The sequence below is a fragment of the Odontesthes bonariensis genome, chromosome 24, assembly GCF_027942865.1.
Source record: "Odontesthes bonariensis isolate fOdoBon6 chromosome 24, fOdoBon6.hap1, whole genome shotgun sequence".
Lineage (NCBI taxonomy): Eukaryota > Metazoa > Chordata > Actinopteri > Atheriniformes > Atherinopsidae > Odontesthes > Odontesthes bonariensis.
Window position 1 is genome coordinate 4,555,020 of NC_134529.1, and position 19,390 is coordinate 4,574,409.

The 19,390-nt window shown below is 41.1% G+C and overlaps 2 protein-coding genes across 2 annotated transcripts; one reads left to right on the plus strand and one right to left on the minus strand.

The window, feature by feature from the left end:
- The first annotated feature begins 547 nt into the window (after positions 1–547).
- On the plus strand, positions 548–8,298 carry LOC142375618 (cytochrome P450 2K1-like). Its single transcript, XM_075459758.1, has 9 exons — positions 548–742; positions 4,377–4,539; positions 4,624–4,773; positions 4,926–5,086; positions 5,223–5,402; positions 6,240–6,381; positions 6,552–6,736; positions 7,887–8,028; positions 8,111–8,298. Exons 1-9 carry the CDS (start codon positions 548–550, stop codon positions 8,296–8,298), a joined length of 1,506 nt encoding a protein of 501 aa, XP_075315873.1.
- Positions 8,299–10,976: 2,678 nt separating this feature from the next.
- On the minus strand, positions 10,977–17,940 carry LOC142375034 (cytochrome P450 2K1-like). The gene is made up of 9 exons (XM_075458950.1): positions 17,746–17,940; positions 14,759–14,921; positions 14,525–14,674; positions 14,212–14,372; positions 13,897–14,076; positions 12,900–13,041; positions 12,546–12,730; positions 11,247–11,388; positions 10,977–11,164 (listed from the first exon to the last, which is right to left on the minus strand). Exons 1-9 carry the CDS (start codon positions 17,938–17,940, stop codon positions 10,977–10,979), a joined length of 1,506 nt encoding a protein of 501 aa, XP_075315065.1.
- Positions 17,941–19,390: the final 1,450 nt, after the last annotated feature.

Here is a 19,390-nt window from a genome sequence, read left to right on the forward strand (position 1 = left end):
TAAACTTTATACTTCCACACGGCGGTCAGAGCACAGGCTCTTCTAAAAGGCAACACAATCATTAACTTAGGGTTTCAAACAGATAAAAATCCAAAATGTCTTCTTCACAGAAGACATTTTGGATACAATATCTAAATCTTTTATCCATTTCTTTTTTTTATCAGCATCATAAACCTTCATCCTGGTGCTAAAATTGTGCAGAGTTTCGTGAATTGTTGATCGTGAACATGGAGTTTAGTAGAACAGCAAGTATGCAATTAGGTCATTCTTTAAAAAAATGTTGTCAAAAAGTTAGAGAAATGAACAGTGAATGCTTTGAGATTAAGTGAAATTTCCAAATATTCCTTTTCATTTAAATGAAGCCGCACATCAACTCTGACACAGATCAAAGTGTCAGCTGTTAAAGCAATGATTTACTATCTTTTACAGATGAACTTTCCCACTGTTTGACCAAAGCTTGGCTGAGCTATATATATTCCACTAAAGGATAATAAACACACATATGCTCAAAGCACTTGCTCGCTGGGACACTTAGAAGACAGAAGCCATGGCGATTCTCGATGTTTTGCTCCAATCCTTCAGTGTGGCTTCTCTGCTGGGGGCTCTGGCAGTCCTTCTGCTCATCTATTTGATGTTCTCCAACTTCACTTCCCAAAGGGAGCCACCAGGACCCACGCCGCTTCCCCTGATTGGGAATTTATTGCAGATTGACCTGAAGAGACCGTACAAGACATTTCTGGAGGTGAGATATGTACTGAAGATGTTTCTTTAAGAGGTCATTTTATGCCACTTCACCTCACGCTCACAGCTGACATCATGGATTTTATCTTAAAAGAACTGTGTAAACATGTGTCAGGTTCATCAGAGCATGCAGTGTCCAAAAGCTTAACCCTATCACCCTATTCTTAGAATGTAAATGTAAATGTACTTTATTTATACAGCCCTTTACAGACAATCCTTACGGTGCACCAAAGTGCTTTACAGCAGGTAATAAATAAAGAGAAGAATAAGTAAAAACAAATAAAAACAATAAAAGAACAGTGAAAGCAATAAAATACAACAAAATCGAATAAGATAAAATAAGATAAAAGTGTCATCATACTACCGGGTATTAAAAGCCATCCTAAATAAGTAGGTTTTTAGCCTACATCTGAAGAGGCCCAGGTCAGAAATAAGACGCAGCTGGACGGGGGGCTTATTCCAGAGCCTGGGGGCAGCTTTGGGAAAAGGCTCGCTCACCCCAGGGTTTGTATTCTGACCTGGGCACTTCCAGCAGAAACGGATCTGTTGACCTCAGAGCTCTACCAGGACAGTTAAAAGCTCAGATAAATACGATGGGGCGAGGCTGTTAAGAGCTTTAAAAACAAGCATTAAAAGTTTAAAATCAGTTCTATAAAGGACAGGAAGCCGATGGAGGGGGTTAAGAACAGGAGTGATGGGCACACGTCTGTTGGTGTTGGTTAAAGACGGGCAGCAGCGTTCTGCAAAAGCTGAAGGCGACTGAGAGAAGACTGGGAGACGCCCACATAAAGAGCATTAAAATAGTCTGACCTTGAACTTATTAGGGCATGGATGGCTTTCTCAAGGCAGAGGTGTCAAGTAACGAAGTACAAATACTTCGTTACTGTACTTAAGTACACTTTTTAGGTATCTGTACTTTACTCCATTACTTATTTTTCTGCCTACTTCTGACTTCTACTCGTTACATTTTCACACAAGTATCTGTACTTTCTATTCCTTACATTTTCAAAACAAACAGCCTCGTTACTCTTGGCTTTAGTTTTTTTTTTTTTTAACTCTTGGCTTCAGTTTAATGTTTATGTATTTCACGTCATGTGCGCCATCCAATACAGATCAGTGGCGCCATCCACACCTAGTGAGAACGAGTGTAATTGGATGAATCGTATAACGCAAACACTCATCGGTTAGGCTATTCGTCAAATTTGTGCTGACACACAAGGAAATCGTCATTCGTCAGAAACAAGCAGGTGTTCTACAAACTGCAAACGCGAAGCTGCGCGAAGTGTGTGCCACGTCACAATGTCGGATTCAGAAAAAGATGGCGAAATGTCTGAAAGGTCGGACACAGGCGAGAGCGTATCGGGAGATGGAGACGGAGACCAACAAGACCTTCCTCATCCTTGGCCCTATCTCAAAGAATTTTTCGAAATAGTCGGGTGCAAAAATGACTCGTGGAAAATGCAATGCAAACTCTGCACACCCAAGACCCACGTGTAGAACTAATCAGTTTTCAAATTAAGCTTGCAATTCATATAGTGGCATCTACCTTTTTGTGTGTTTTTTTTATTTATTTATTTTTTTTTTTTATTTAAAGGTTACTTTATACTTTTATACTTTAAGTAGGTTTTGGAGCACATACTTTTTCACTTTTACTTGAGTAAAGAGGTCAAGTTGATACTTCAACTTTTACCACAGTGTTTTTAAACTGCAGTATCTATATTTCTACTTAAGTAACAAATGTGTGTACTTTTGACACCACTGTCTAAAGGTCATGACGACTTAAAAACATTTTAACTTTGGTCAGGAGACGCAACTGGAAAAAACTAGTCCTGACGACATTGTTAATTTGTTTGTCCAACATCAGATGACTGTCAAAGGTCACTCCCAGATATCTGACGGTTGAAATAAGCTTTGAAGACGAGGTGCCAAAACCAGCCGTCACAGTATCCCCAAACTCAATGCATTCAGTTTTGTCATCATTTAAATGAAGAAAATTTTGGGCCAACCACTGCTTAATATCAGCAATACAATTAAACAAAGAACATTGTGCACTGTTACTATTTGGCTTCAATGGTAGGTAAATTTGTAAATCGTCTGCATAACAGTGAAAAGAAAGGTTGTGCCTGGCTATAATTGACCCAAGTGGTAGCATGTACAATGGGAGGAGGATAGGGCCAAGAATAGATCCTTGAGGGACTCCACAGGAGAGAGGAGCACTGGAAGAGGAAAGCTCACCAACCATAAAAGGTTGGTTTCCAGTAGAAACGGTTATACTGGGCAAGTAAAGCCTCGTTTCCATTATGCAGTCCGGTACGGGTCGGTACGGGTCGGTACGGCTCGGGTCCGTACGGGAGTCGGTACGGGTCGGGTCGGGTCGCTTTGGGGTCAGCTTACGGCCCCACTGTACAAAGGGGACCCTCAGGGGTGGGCGGAGTGTGTGCCGAAGTGTAAATAGCAAATAACAGGAAATAACATCCATAATTTGGAACCACCTCCAAGCTTCTTCAGCTTAATGCCACACCGGCTCGCGGTCCGGTTGAAACCACTCTCTGCCATTTTTTGCGCCAATCAGCTGGAAAACTTTTTGGTTTGGCACAGCGCCATCGAGCTCCCGCTGCACAGCCTCCTCACCAACAACGGAGAGCAGAGCCTGGAACCGGTCCTGTGTGCTCGGTACCCCAAGCAGAAGGGTTACAGACATGGTAACGGGTTCCATGGGACCGGTACGCTTTGGTGGTCGTGGAGACACTGAAATAAGCGAACCGTTCTGAACCGACCCGTACCGGACTGCAGAGTGGAAACGAGGCTTTAGACACGAACCACTTCAATGCAGTGCCGTGGATGCCAACATAATTATGCTTGATCATAATTAATTATGATTATCATAATTAATTATGATCAAGCAGCACTAAGACAACAGGGCACTAGGCATCCACAGACAGAGCGATATCGTTGAGCACCTTTAACAGTGCCGACTCAGTGCTGTGACGAGACCTGAACCCAGATTGGAATTTCTCAAAAGCAGAGTTATCCTCAAGAAAGGACTGTAATTGTATAAAAACAACTTTTTCTAAAACCTTAGAAAGAAAGGGCAGATTGGAAACAGGTGTAAAATTTGAAAAACACTGAGGGGTCAAGATTAGGCTTTTTAAGAAGGGGCCTGATCACAGCATGTTTAAAGGCAGCTGGGACAGTTCCCAATCTCAGACAGGAGTTAATAAAAACCAGGAGACTGGGCCCCACAGTATTAAAAACCACTTTGAAAACTTTGGCAGGGACAATATCCAATGGGCAGTTTGTAGGTTTCAGAGATTTCACTACGTCTACTATCAAACGCAGCAGAATGAGGTGGGGCAACAGGTAGATCCTTATTTCTACTCATAATAACATTACTGGTATCTTTTCTGACAGAATTCACTTTGTCGACAAAATAATGGAAAAAAATTCTCACAAGTGGCTATTGATATAATAAATTAAAATAAATTATAAATAAATCCATGATGTGAGCTGGGAGTAAACTGGCATGGATCAGTCTTTTTATTGATCGTCTCCTCAGACAGTTCGTCACTTTGTCTAAGTTCTCTGATGTGTGTTCATCGAGAAAATACAGAATAATGATCGTCTTCTCTCCTCAGTATTCCAAGAAATATGGATCAGTTTTCAAAGTCCACTTTGGACCCAAAAAAGTAGTGATCCTGGCCGGATACAAGACAGTGAAGGAGGCACTTGTTAACCACGATGACGTGTTTGGAGGCAGAGATACACTGAAACTGTTAAATGATGTAAACAAAGGACACGGTATGTTAAGAAAAATGGAATTTCTCTAAATAACACTGCAAGTTCAGCAAATCTTCACATCAATCTGTCATAATCATTTCTCAGGGGTTTTATGGGCCAATGGCGACTCATGGAGAGAAATGCGTCGCTTTGCTTTGACAAACCTGAGAGACTTCGGGATGGGCAAGAAGGCATGCGAGAACAAGATCGTTGAGGAATGTCAGCAGCTGGCTGACACTTTCAAAGCATTCAAAGGTAAAATGAATTGGAATTGAATCAACCAGAAAATAAACCCAGTTTGCTTTTTACACCTCTGAGTTGTCCTGCCAACCCAACCAACCTAACAGAATTGAATCGGCCAGATTCATTATCTACTCTTCACATTTTGTGTGTCTCTCTCGTCACAGGAGAAGCTTTTGATGCAAACCTCATTGTGAACCGCGCAGTCTCTAATATTATCTGCTCCATGGTCTATGGCAACAGATTTGAATATGATGATCCAGTGTTTACAGCTTTGGTGGCTCAAACAAATAAAGCCATTCAACTCACTGGCTCTCCCTCCATCCTGGTATGATGGCTCACTGCAGTGAAGCTGATACACACAGCAACATTAAAGAAGTTCCATAAAACATTTACTGTGTTTACTGAACTTTTACTGGATTTGTTTTCTAACTTCTTAAACCTCTAAACATTTTTTTTTAAAGCTTTCCAACCTGATTCCATGGGTGTCCATGTTTACTTGGAAAAAAAAGGAGTTATTTGACATGATCTCTGACAGCAGGAAACACAACTTAGACCTCTTGAAAAATGTGAAAGAGACCCTGAACCCACAGATGTGCAGAGGCTTTGTTGATGCTTTTCTGCTTCGCAAGCAACAACAAGAGGTTGGAATTTAAATGATCTATAGAAATTACATTACAGTTTATCTTAGTGTGTATCTGTACATGTTTACCCTTGAAGTCAGTTGGTGAAAAAGAAGCAATGAAAAGGCTGAAAACCTCAAAGCTGTGTCAATTATTCCTTTTCAGAAAGATTTAAAGGGGAAGTTGTTGTTTTTTTTTTAAACCTGGACCTTATTTCTGGCATAAAATACGTTCATCTACTCACCGATAACAGTTTGGTGAAAGTCGGCGTCCTTTGGAAGATATTTAGATCACTCGAGATCGCCGTATATCCATATAACGGGAGAGAACAGGGCAGAGACAATACAGCCTCTAAATAAGGCATTATCTGTCTTTATTTCACCAATGAATGAACGTGTATTATTGCACTGTTAGCTCAGAGCTGCCGTGTTGTTGTTATCCGGGGCTATCGGGGATGACGTCATCAACGCACGCCGCTGCAGCACAGCTCATTCACTCCGGTGAGGACGTCCATCGTACTCAAAGTCGTCGTCCACGTCGCCAAAATCTGATAAATATCCCTCCATGTTGCACAAAACTAGCAGCAGCAAACTCCGTGTGAAGTTAGCCGACCGTCACAGAGCACGGAGTGAATGAGCTGTGCTGCAGCGTCAAATGAATTACTCACATCCACAGTAAGTCTTGCCAATGCCATTTTCTTTTTTCTTTTCCGCCATCCTCTGCAAAGGAAAAGGATGTTATTCGTTGTTATTCAATGATTATAGATCAGAAAAAAAACTTAAATTCACCTTCAGTGAGTGCTGTTTGAGGACTGAAAGCCTCCATCAGATATTTACATTGTTCCATGTCTCTGTGCAGGAATCTGGGGTTACCGACAGTCACTTCCATGAAGAAAACCTTTACGTGACAGTCGCAAATCTGTTTAATGCTGGAACTGAGACAACATCAACCACACTGAGATGGGGATTCTTGTTTATGGCCAAGTATCCAAAGATACAGGGTAAGAAGCCTGACTCATCCAAGCCTTCAGGGTCAGAAGAAAACAAATAAACAGAAAGCTATGACCCTGAATGTGGTTGAGAATGAAAATTATGTTAAATACTTATGTATTTAAATCACGATGACATAATGAGTAGCTTTCCTGTAATCCTGTATTGTTTCATCATGCAGACCAGGTCCAGGAGGAGATCAGAAGTGTCATAGGAGATCGTCAGGTGCAGGTCGCTGACAGGACAAACCTGCCCTTCACCAACGCTGTCATCCATGAGACCCAGAGACTGGGCAACATTGTCCCAAATTCAGTTCCTCACAGGACCAACAAAGACATCACTTTTCATGGCTACTTCATTAAGAAGGTTAGACTAAGGAAAACACACAAGAAACAGTGACACCGAATGTTTTGGATAATCTGGAATTACATTTTAGGAAAGCACAAAAACCAAGACAGTTGGACAAGCCCCGCCTTTTTGTTAGAAAAACAGTCTGAAACCAGCAGAAAAGAGACTTAAATATCTTCAATATTTACAGAGATGAAAGTAAATCCAGAAGAAGAACAGATGCTGTGCTTTCCTCCTCAATGTTTGATTCCAGTTAGAATAGCTACTTCTTCTACTGAATCAGAACCGCACCATCCACAGGCAACACTTTGCACTCTTGTTCGATTTTTAAACCCCGTTTTTTAAACATGTCTGATTTGCATTTCTTTTTGTGTGAGTTTTCAGCAGATTACTTCAGATTTGCTTTGCTAGTAGATGAAAACCCTACTGATGTTGTGTTCTGAGGTCAACTAGCTTCCTGCAAACAAACCACAGGCCTTCTCCTGTCAGCCTGTTAGCCACCACTCTGCTACCCAATCAGCTAGCCTCACATCTGCTGTCCTAAAGCTAAATCACCATCGGGCTAGCCCCAACAACCAGCCTGCTTCCTTTATTTTAGGACTTGCCTCTTTGATTTCAGAGAGTACATCTGTGCTAAAGCATAAAGAGTAAAGAGAACTCGAATAAAGACAAAGTGAGGGCAGGAGCAGTTTTGAAGTGGATCCAAGCAGATATCATGGTGAGACAAGTAAACATTATCAAGTTATCAGGGAAACCGTCTGAGGACAAGGAAAACACACCTAGCAATGTGTTAAAGAGTGAAACGGGTATGTTTACAGGGGAGTTGTACGTGTCATAGGTAGGTGACTGAAAGACTGAGGACCTCTGGTGCATGGAGAGGGGAATATATGGGAAACCTAATGGATCTTTCACTATTTGAATGGAATGATTGAGCCTTCAAAGTGCTTGATTTTGACACCTTAAACCATGGTCATGACTTCTGTATGTGGCTATTGGATCCTAAGAATTAGAACTAATTATAAGAATTAAGTCAGGGGCTTCTGTATTAATCTGTATTATGTGATAAGAACTTAGCTGCCATCTTTTTCAAAGATTTGTAATGAAAGTGATAAACTGATATGACCGTTCAACATAAAAACCCATTGAGTTTCCATCCTGTTGTTTGCAGGGAACCACAGTGTATCCTTTCTTGATGTCTGCCCTGCATGACCCCACTGAGTGGGAGAAGCCACACTCCTTTTATCCAGCTCACTTCCTGGACAAAGATGGAAATTTTATCAAACGAGATGCCTTCATACCGTTTTCAGCAGGTTTGTGAGAGTTCAGCCATCCCTGCTGAGGCAACATTTACAAACAGGATGTCTAAAGAGTTCCTGTTGTCTTCTCTTGCAGGTAGCAGGGCTTGTCTTGGAGAGAGTCTGGCCAAGATGGAGCTCTTCATCTTCTTCACCACCCTCCTGCAGCATTTCCGTTTCACTCCTCCACCTGGGGTTTCAGAGGAGGACTTAGATCTGACTCCATGTGGAGGCATTACTCTCGGCCCTATGCCTCAAAAGCTGTGCGCTGTTCCCTGTTTGTGAGAAAGAGGCAAATGTGTAATGAATGTGTAATGAATGAAGCTCTGTTGAATACTTTTCTCCCATGATTAAACTCATTTTGAAGAGCTAAATCTTTATGAACTACTTTGACTGAATTATCACGTATTAATATTGGTTTTGTAAATAAAATAATCATTAAACATATATATCTATCTATAGATAGATGGATAAAAAATGGACCAATATCTTTTCAATAAACTTTAAAATGTTGCACCGGTGTATCTCTGTTTCTGTCCCTTTTCATTTCTGCAAAAAGAGGAGGCTTCTGCTCAGATTAACAAGATTCATACCCTACAGCTAGAAACACTTTGGGTTGATAGTTTAATGTTCATCTATGGCTGCCTGTCAATAATCAACTTTTTCATCACCAGGGCCAATTTTAGCCTCTTCTTATGTAAACATCTGGGAGCTGAGGAGACTATCTGTTGGGCCTTTGGGAGAAGAACGTTGTCCCATTCTTGTTTGATACTCTTGTTGGATTCTAGTTACTCAACAGTCCCGAGTCTTCCGTGTCTTATTTTGTGTTTCAAACGTACAAATTCATGGGAAATCAAAGTTTAGCATGAGTGTGAATCAGTTTGGTCTTTGCTGCAGGGTGAAGTTAAAATACTCGTGTATTACCAGCTTGTGAAGTGATTAAATCACGTTATATCGTGATGAAACAACAGTGTGAGGTGTGTCAGGCAGAAATAAAAAGCAACTGGACCCATGCAGTCCACTCATGACTCTGGTCCTGCTGTGCAAGGCTGGATGGCGGCTGAAAAGACTACGCCAGGGGTTTAAAGGGCTATTCTTCAACTCTGCACTGTAGAACATGCTAGATGGACTCATATAGGAGATAGATGAGTTAAGATGGATGAAAAGGTTATGACATGCATTTTGAATGATCATAAAAATTAGATAAATGATTGTGGGAGATCTTAAAAAAGAACCTGTGTGTGAAACAAACAAATATTTATATATATAGATGTCTGTGTGTGTGCGTGTAAATATTAAATTAAGAATTAGGGCTGGACAACGATTAAAATTAATTAAAATTAATTAATCACATGATTTTCCTGATTAATCACGATTAATCCAATCCAAAAGTAGTGTATAGCTTTTAGCATTTAGCTTTATTGTAAATGTGCTGCCATATGAATGAAAGTGCCATAACATTTGTTGTGCAAACACACTTTTAACATCAGCATCTTTCTGTAGTTTTTATGTAGAAGCCTCGCTCCACTGTCTGTTTCCTTGAATGACTTGCTGCTATCAGTTGTGTGTTTTGCCTTTAAGTGATATTTTAGACTGGAACTACTACGCTGAGAAGACAATTCAACTTGGCAGTGTTTACAGATGACTTTGGTTCTGTCGACTCCGCCGTCTGGAAGAACTTTAAAATGAAAATGGCCGAGTAAAAGTTCCGTACCCTTCTCCGTGTTTGGTGAATCCGCCAATTACTTTCTTTTCCGGTTCCACAGCAGACAGCAGCAGACTTTTACAAAATAAAAGCCTGTGAGCAACAGACTTTTACAAAATAAAAGCCTGTGAGCAACAGACTTTTACAATAATAAAATAAATAATAAAACAGGGGTGGTCTGTGGCGTAGTGGGTACAGCAGGCGCCCCATGTACAGAGGCTATAGTCCTCGTTGCAGCTGGCCCCAGTTAGAGTGCCGCACGGTGGTGTGGTGGTTAGCACTGTTGCCTCACAGCAAGAAGGTTCCAGGTTCAACACCCAGCTGGGGCCTTTCTGTGTGGAGTTTGCATGTTCTCCCCGTGTATGCGTGGGTTCTCTCCGGGTACTCCGGCTTCCTCCCACTGTCCAAAAAAAAAATCATGCATGTTAGGTTGACCACCTGCTGGTGGTGGTCGGAGGGGCCGATGGTGCATGGCAGCCTCACCTCCGTCAGTGTGCCCCAGGGCAGCTGTGGCTACAATTCAGTAGTCTGCCACCATCAGCATAGCACTTTGAGATTCCGTATGAAATGAAAAGTGCTTTACAAATGTAATTGATTATTATTATCAGATGGCCCTGTGCTGCGTGTCGTTCCCCCTCTCTCTGCTTCCTGTCTCTCTGAACTTTCCTATCCATTAAAGGCACAAAAACCCTCAAAATTTTTTTTTTTTTTAAATTAAAATAAATAACAATAAAACATAGATAGAATATTTATCGGTGTTAAATAATTGACGCGATAATAACGAGTTAACTCACCCAGCCCTATTTAGAAAATATACAGTATTGCAGGTAGCAGAGACAGTTTATGCTTTCAAGTTATACTTTCAGAAAGGAAACTTATTCTTTGAATAACTATTAATTTGTAAACATTTGCTGGGTGAGAAGTAGTCTGAAGAATGTGGGTCAGCATTGCAAAACAATTTGAGCTTTTGGGGCATTATTGTTGTGGTTGTGGTAACGAAAAGGGAGAGAAACAGAGATACACCGGTGCAACATTTTAAAGTTTATTGAAAAGATATTGGTCCATTTTTTTATCCATCTATCTATAGATAGATATATATGTTTAATGATTATTTTATTTACAAAACCAATATTAATACGTGATAATTCAGTCAAATTAGCTCATAAAGATTTAGCTCTTCAAAATGAGTTTAATCATGGGAGAAAAGTATTCAACAGAGCTTCATTCATTACACATTCATTAGACATTTGCCTCTTTCTCACAAACAGGGAACAGCGCACAGCTTTTGAGGCATAGGGCCGAGAGTAATGCCTCCACATGGAGTCAGATCTAAGTCCTCCTCTGAAACCCCAGGTGGAGGAGTGAAACGGAAATGCTGCAGGAGGGTGGTGAAGAAGATGAAGAGCTCCATCTTGGCCAGACTCTCTCCAAGACAAGCCCTGCTACCTGCAAGAGAAGACAACAGGAACTCTTTAGACATCCTGTTTGTAAATGTTGCCTCAGCAGGGATGGCTGAACTCTCACAAACCTGTTGAAAACGGTATGAAGGCATCTCGTTTGATAAAATTTCCATCTTTGTCCAGGAAGTGAGCTGGATAAAAGGAGTGTGGCTTCTCCCACTCAGTGGGGTCATGCAGGGCAGACATCAAGAAAGGATACACTGTGGTTCCCTGCAAACAACAGGATGGAAACTCAATGGGTTTTTATGTTGAACGGTCATATTAGTTTATCACTTTCATTACAAATCTTTGAAAAAGATGCCAGCTGAGTTCTTATCACATAGTACAGATTAATACAGAAGCCCCTGACTTAATTCTTATAATTAGTTCTAATTCTTAGGATCCAATAGCCACATACAGAAGTCATGACCGTGTTTTAAGGTGTCAAAATCAAGCACTTTGAAGGCTCAATCATTCCATTGAAATAGTGAAAGATCCATTAGGTTTCCCATATATTCCCCTCTCCATGCACCAGAGGTCCTCAGTCTTTCAGTCACCTACCTAAGACATGTACAACTCCCCTGTAAACATACCCATTTCACTCTTTAACACATTGCTAGGTGTGTTTTCCTTGTCCTCAGACGGTTTCCCTGATAACATGAAAATGTTTATTTGTCTGACCATGATATCTGCTTTGATCCACTTCAAAACTGCTAATGCCCTCACTTTGTCTTTATTCGAGTTCTCTTTACTCTTTATGTTTTAGCACAGACATACTCTCTGAAATCAAAGAGGCAAGTCCTAAAAGGAAGAAAGCGGCTGTTTGTTGGGGCTAGCCCGATGGTGATTTAGCTTTTAGGACTGCATGCGAGAGGCTAGCTGATTGGGTAGCAGAGTGGTGGCTAACAGGCTGACAGGGGAAGGCCTGCGATTTGTTTGCAGGAAACTAGTTTACCTCAGAACACAACATCAGTAGGGTTTTCATCTACTAGCAAAGCAAATCTGAAGCAATCTGCTGAAAACTCGCAAAAAAGAAATGCAAATCAGACATGTTTAAAAAACGGGGTTTAAAAATCGAACAAGAGTGCAAAGTGTTGCCTGGGGATGGTGGTATGGTGCGGTTCTGATTCAGTAGAAGAAGTAGCAATCTTAACTGGAAGCAAACATTGAAGGGCAAAGCACAGCATCTGTTCTTCTTTTGGATTTACTTTCATCTCTGTAAATATTTAAGATATTTAAGTCTCTTTTCTGCTGGTTTCAGACAGTTTTTCAAACAAAAAGGCGGGGCTTGTCCAACTGTCTTGGTTTTTGTGTTTTCCTAAAATGTAATTCCAGATTATCCAAAACATTCGGTGTCACTGTTTCTTGTGTGATTTCCTCAGTCTAACCTTCTTAATGAAGTAGCCATGAAAAGTGATGTCTTTGTTGGTCTTGTGAGGAACTGAATTTGGGACAATGTTGCCCAGTCTCTGGGTCTCATGGATGACAGCGTTGGTGAAGGGCAGGTTTGTCCTGTCAGCGACCTGCACCTGACGATCTCCTATGACACTCCTGATCTCCTCCTGGACCTGGTCTGCATGATGAAACAATACAGGATTACAGGAAAGCTACTCATTATGTCATTGTGCTTTAATTACATAACTATTTAACATAATTTTCATTCTTAACCACATTCAGGGTCATAGCTTTCTGTTTATTTGTTTTCTTCTGACCCGAAGGCTTGGATGAGTCAGGCTTCTTACCCTGTATCTTTGGATACTTGGCCATAAACAAGAATCCCCATCTCAGTGTGGTTGATGTTGTCTCAGTTCCAGCATTAAACAGATTTGCGACTGTCACGTAAAGGTTTTCTTCATGGAAGTGACTGTCGGTAACCGCAGATTCCTGCACAGAGACATGGAACAATGTAAATATCTGATGGAGGCTTTCAGTCCTCAAACAGCACTCACTGAAGGTGAATTTAAGTTTTTTTTTCTGATCTATAATCATTGAATTACAATAACGAATAACATCCTCTTCCTTTGCAGAGGATGGCGGAAAAGAAAAAAGAAAATGGCGTTGGCAAGACTTAATGTGGATGTGAGTAATTCATTTGACGCTGCAGCACAGCTCATTCACTTCGTGCTCTGTGACGGTCGGCTAACTTCACATGGAGTTTGCTGCTGCTAGTTTTGTGCAACATGGCAGGATATTTATCAGATTTTGGCGACGTGGACGACGACTTTGAGTACGATGGACGTCCTCACAGGAGTGAATAAGCTGTGCTGCAGCGGCGCGCGTTGATGACGTCATCCCCACTAGACGAGTCTGTAGAAAACCCCCGATAGCCCCGGATAACAACAACATGGCAGCTCTGCGCTAACAGTGCAATAATACACGTTCATTCATTCATTGGTCTTAAAGTATTGGAGAAATAAAGACAGATAATGCCTTATTTAGAGGCTGTTTTGTCTCTGCCCTGTTCTCTCCTGTTATACAGATATATGCCGATCTCGAGTGATCTAAATATCTTCCGAAGGACGCTGACTTTCACCAAACTGTTATCGGTGAGTATTTTATGCCAGAAATAAGGTCCAGGTTCCCCTTTAAATCTAGCTGAAAAGGAATAATTGACACAGCTTTGAGGTTTTCAGCCATTTCATTGCTTCTTTTTCACCAACTGACTTCAATGGTAAACATGTACAGATACACACTAAGATAAACTGCAATATCATTTCTATAGATCATTTAAATTCCAACCTCTTGTTGTTGCTTGCGAAGCAGAAAAGCATCAACAAAGCCTCTGCACATCTGTGGGTTCAGGGTCTCTTTCAGATTTTTCAAGAGGTCTAAGTTGTGTTTCCTGCTGTCAGAGATCAGATCCAAGAACTCCTTTCTTTTTCCAGTAAACATGGACACCCATGGAATCAGGTTCGAAAGCTTTAAAAAAAATGTTTAGAGGTTTAAGAAGTTAGAAAACAAATCCAGTAAAAGTTCAGTAAACACAGTAAATGTTTTATGGAACTTCTTTAATGTTGCTGTGTGTATCAGCTTCACTACAGTGAGCCATCATACCAGGATGGAGGGAGAGCCAGTGAGTTGAATGGATTTATTTGTTTGAGCCACCAAAGCTGTAAACACTGGATCATCATATTCAAATCTGTTGCCATAGACCATGGAGCAGATAATATTAGAGACTGCGCGGTTCACAATGAGGTTTGCATCAAAAGCTTCTCCTGTGACGAGAGAGACACACAAAATGTGAAGAGTAGATAATGAATCTGGCCGATTCAATTCTGTTAGGTTGGTTGGGTTGGCAGGACAACTCAGAGGTGTAAAAAGCAAACTGGGTTTATTTTCTGGTTGATTCAATTCCAATTCATTTTACCTTTGAATGCTTTGAAAGTGTCAGCCAGCTGCTGACATTCCTCAACGATCTTGTTCTCGCATGCCTTCTTGCCCATCCCGAAGTCTCTCAGGTTTGTCAAAGCAAAGCGACGCATTTCTCTCCATGAGTCGCCATTGGCCCATAAAACCCCTGAGAAATGATTATGACAGATTGATGTAAAGATTTGCTGAACTTGCAGTGTTATTTAGAGGAATTCCATTTTTCTTAACATACCGTGTCCTTTGTTAACTTCATCTAACAGTTTCAGTGTATCTCTGCCTCCAAACACGTCATCGTGGTTAACGAGTGCCTCCTTCACTGTCTTGTATCCGGCCAGGATCACTATTTTTTTGGGTCCGAAGTGGACTTTGAAAACTGATCCATATTTCTTGGAATACTGAGGAGAGAAGATGATCCTTATTCTGTATTTTCTCGATGAACACACATCAGAGAACTTAGACAAAGTGACGAACTGTCTGAGGAGACGATCAATAAAAAGACTGATCCATGCCAGTTTACTCCCAGCTCACATCATGGATTTATTTATAATTTATTTTTATTTATTCAGAGAGCCGTATGTGAAGAAAAATCTCAGTATCTCTCTAATATTATTTCTAGCGGCAGTCATTGTCCCAAGGTGTTATTTGATACAATTAACGCTGTGGTTAACCCATGCACTTCTTCTGACTGATGTAACATTAGCCACTTGTGAGAATTTTTTTCATTATTTTGTCAACAAAGTGGATTCTGTCAGAAAAGATACCAGTAATGTTATTATGAGTAGAAATAAGGATCTACCTGTTGCCCCACCTCATTCTGCTGCGTTTGATAGTAGACGTAGTGAAATCTCTGAAACCTACAAACTGCCCATTGGATATTGTCCCTGCCAAAGTTTTCAAAGTGGTTTTTAATACTGTGGGGCCCAGTCTCCTGGTTTTTATTAACTCCTGTCTGAGATTAGGAATTGTCACAGCTGCCTTTAAACATGCTGTGATCAGGCCCCTTCTTAAAAAGGCTAATCTTGACCCCTCAGTGTTGTCAAATTTTAGACCTGTTTCCAATCTGCCCTTTCTTTCTAAGGTTTTAGAAAAAGTTGTTTTCATACAATTACAGTCCTTTCTTGAGGATAACTCTGCTTTTGAGAAATTCCAATCTGGGTTCAGGTCTCGTCACAGCACTGAGTCGGCACTGTTAAAGGTGCTCAACGATATTGCTCTGTCTGTGGATGCCAAGTGCCGTGTTGTCTTAGTGCAGCTTGATCTCACAGCAGAAGTAATTATGTTGGCATCCACAGCACTGCATTGAAGTGGTTCGTGTCTAAAGCCTCGTTTCCACTCTGCAGTCCGGTACGGGTCGGTTCAGAACGGTTCGCTTATTTCAGTGTTTCCACGACCACCAAAGCGTATCGGTCCCATGGAACCCGTTACCATGTCTGTAACCCTTCTGCTTGGGGTACCGAGCACACAGGACCGGTTCCAGGCTCTGCTCTCTGTTGTTGGTGAGGAGGCTGTGCAGCGGGAGCTCGATGGCGCTGTGCCAAACCAAAAAGTTTTCCATCTGATTGGGGCAAAAAATGGCAGAGTGGTTTCAACCGGACCGCGAGCCGGTGTGGCATTAAGCTGAAGAAGCTTGGAGGTGGTTCCAAATTATGGATGTTATTTCCTGTTATTTGCTATTTACACTTCGGCACGCACTCCGCCCACCCCTGAGGGTCCCCTTTGTACAGTTGGAACGCAAGCTGACCCCAAAGCGACCCGACCCGACCCGTACCGTTCCGAACCGACCCGTACCGACCCGTACCGACCCGTACCGACCCGTACCGACCCTTACCGACCCGTACTGGACTGCATAGTGGAAACGAGGCTTTACTTGTCCAGTAGAACCTTTTCTACTGGAAACCAACCTTTTATGGTTGGTGAGCTTTCCTCTTCCAGTGCTCCTCTCTCCTGTGGAGTCCCTCAAGGATCTATTCTTGGCCCTATCCTCCTCCCATTGTACATGCTACCACTTGGGTCAATTATAGCCAGGCACAACCTTTCTTTCCACTGTTATGCAGACGATTTACAAATTTATCTACTATTGAAGCCAAATAGTAACAGTGCACAATGTTCTTTGTTTAATTGTATTGCTGATATAAAGCAGTGGTTGGCCCAAAATTTTCTTCATTGAAATGATGACAAAACTGAATGCGTTGTGTTTGGGGATACTGTGACGGCTGGCTTTGGCACCTTGTCTTCAAAGCTTATTTCAACCGTCAGATATCTGGGAGTGACCTTTGACAGTCATCTGATGTTGGACAAACAAATTAACAATGTCGTCAGGACTAGTTTTTTCCAGTTACGTCTCCTGACCAAAGTTAAAATGTTTTTAAGTCATCATGACCTTGAGAAAGCCATCCATGCCCTAATAAGTTCAAGGTCAGACTATTTTAATGCGCTTTATGTCGGCGTCTCCCAGTCTTCTCTCAGCCGCCTTCAGCTGGTGCAGAACGCTGCTGCCCGTCTTTTAACCAACACCAACAGACGTGTGCACATCACTCATGTTCTTAACTCCCTCCATCGGCTTCCTGTCCTTTATAGAACTGATTTTAAACTTTTAATGTTTGTTTTTAAAGCTCTCAACAGCCTCGCCCCATCGTATTTATCTGAGCTTTTAACAGTCCTGGTAGAGCTCTGAGGTCAACAGATCAGTTTCTGCTGGAAGTGCCCAGGTCAGAATACAAACCCTGGGGTGAGCGAGCCTTTTCCCAAAGCTGCCCCCAGGCTCTGGAATAAGCCCCCCGTCCAGCTGCGTCTTATTTCTGACCTGGGCCTCTTCAGATCTAGGCTAAAAACCTACTTATTTAGGATTGCTTTTAATACCCAGTAGTATGATGACACTTTTATCTTATTTTATCTTAATTGATTTTGTTATGTTTTATTGCTTTCACTGTTCTTTTATTGTTTTTATTTGTTTTTACTTATTCCTCTCTTAATTTATTACCTGCTGTAAAGCACTTTGGTACACCGTAAGGATTGTCTGTAAAGGGCTGTATAAATAAAGTACATTTACATTCTAAGAATAGGGTGATAGGGTTAAGCTTTTGGACACTGCATGCTCTGATGAACCTGACACATGTTTACACAGTTCTTTTAAGAAAAAATCCATGATGTCAGCTGTGAGAGTGAGGTGAAGTGGCATAAAATGACCTCTTAAAGAAACATCTTCAGTACATATCTCACCTCCAGAAATGTCTTGTACGGTCTCTTCAGGTCAATCTGCAATAAATTCCCAATCAGGGGAAGCGGCGTGGGTCCTGGTGGCTCCCTTTGGGAAGTGAAGTTGGAGAACATCAAATAGATGAGCAGAAGGACTGCCAGAGCCCCCAGCAGAGAAGCCACACTGAAGGATTGGAGCAAAACATCAAGAATTGGCATGGCTTCTGTCTTCTAAGTGTCACAGCGAGCAAGTGCTTTGAGCATATGTGTGTTTATTATCCTTCAGTAGAATTTATAGCTCAGCCAAGCTTTGGTCAAACAGTGGGAAAGTTCATCTGTAAAAGATAGTAAATCATTGCTTTAACAGCTGACACTTTGCTCTGTGTCAGAGTTGATGTGCGGCTTCATTTAAATGAAAAGGAATATTTGGAAATTTCACTTAATCTCAAAGCATTCACTGTTCATTTCTCGAACTTTTTGACAACATTTTTTAAAGAATGACCTAATTGCATACTTGCTGTTCTACTAAACTCTGGTTCACGCTCAACAATTCATGAAACATTTGCACAATTTTAGCACCAGGATGAAGGTTTATGATACTGATAAAAAAAAAAAAAATAGATAGATAAAATATTTAGATATTGTATAAAATATCTGTGAAGAAGACATTTTGGATTTTTATCTGTTTGAAACCCTAAGTTAATGATTGTGTTGCCTTTTAGAAGAGCCTGTGCTCTGACCGCCGTGTGGAAGTATAAAGTTTGCTGGGAATTAATTATATGTTTCAGACAACATTTAATTTTTTTCTCATCATTAAAGGAAGAGAAGATAAACTCTTCCACTGTTATTCGACAGCTCAAGTGACGCAATGCCTTTACAGTTCAGTAAGGCAAGGGCCACGCTACAGTAAACCCCCCCACAACGTCAGTAAACAGGAGGTTAAATATTCACAGCTACAGTAACACGTTTATTCACCTGTAATAAAACATCTGAGGAAAAAAGATGAGCAGACTTTATTAACTGGGATACAGGTTAATGTGAGCCTCAGAGATAAAGACCGGCATTTGTTCTGCTGATAACACATTTTACACTTTCGTCACCTCCTCATTTGGTTTAGGAAATAACTCAATTAGATGTGAGTTAAAAACTAATAATTGTGCAGTATTGAATGCAGTTATTCATAGTATCTTACTACATAAACAAATGTAACATCTTAGGGGGAGGACAGTTTTACTTTTTCAATTGTTTTTAATCCAGTCCTTGTACCCGTATTCTCAGAGGAATGTTTTTGTTTGCCACTCAACACAGACCTATTTATTCTTCTTACTAAAGGGATGAACCAGTGTTGTGTCCACACATAACAGACAACTTAGCAAAGAAGCCATTTTAAATTGGATCTTTAGGCACTTTGTTCCCAGCAGCTTGTCACAGAGACACATCATTAGTTTCCATTTCTTTAGCTGCATGTGTGAAAAACAGCAAAGATAACACAGTCTGACAGACAGAAAACAGGATTTCTGCAGCAACAAGGTGATTCCCAAAGAGCTGTTAGCTGAAAACTTGGCATATCTCAGCATGGTGTGCAGTGTGTCCTTAAAACATTTGAGGAAACTGGACAAGTGGAGGACAGAAGAAGAAGTGTCAGGCCTAAAGAACTATCTACAGCAGA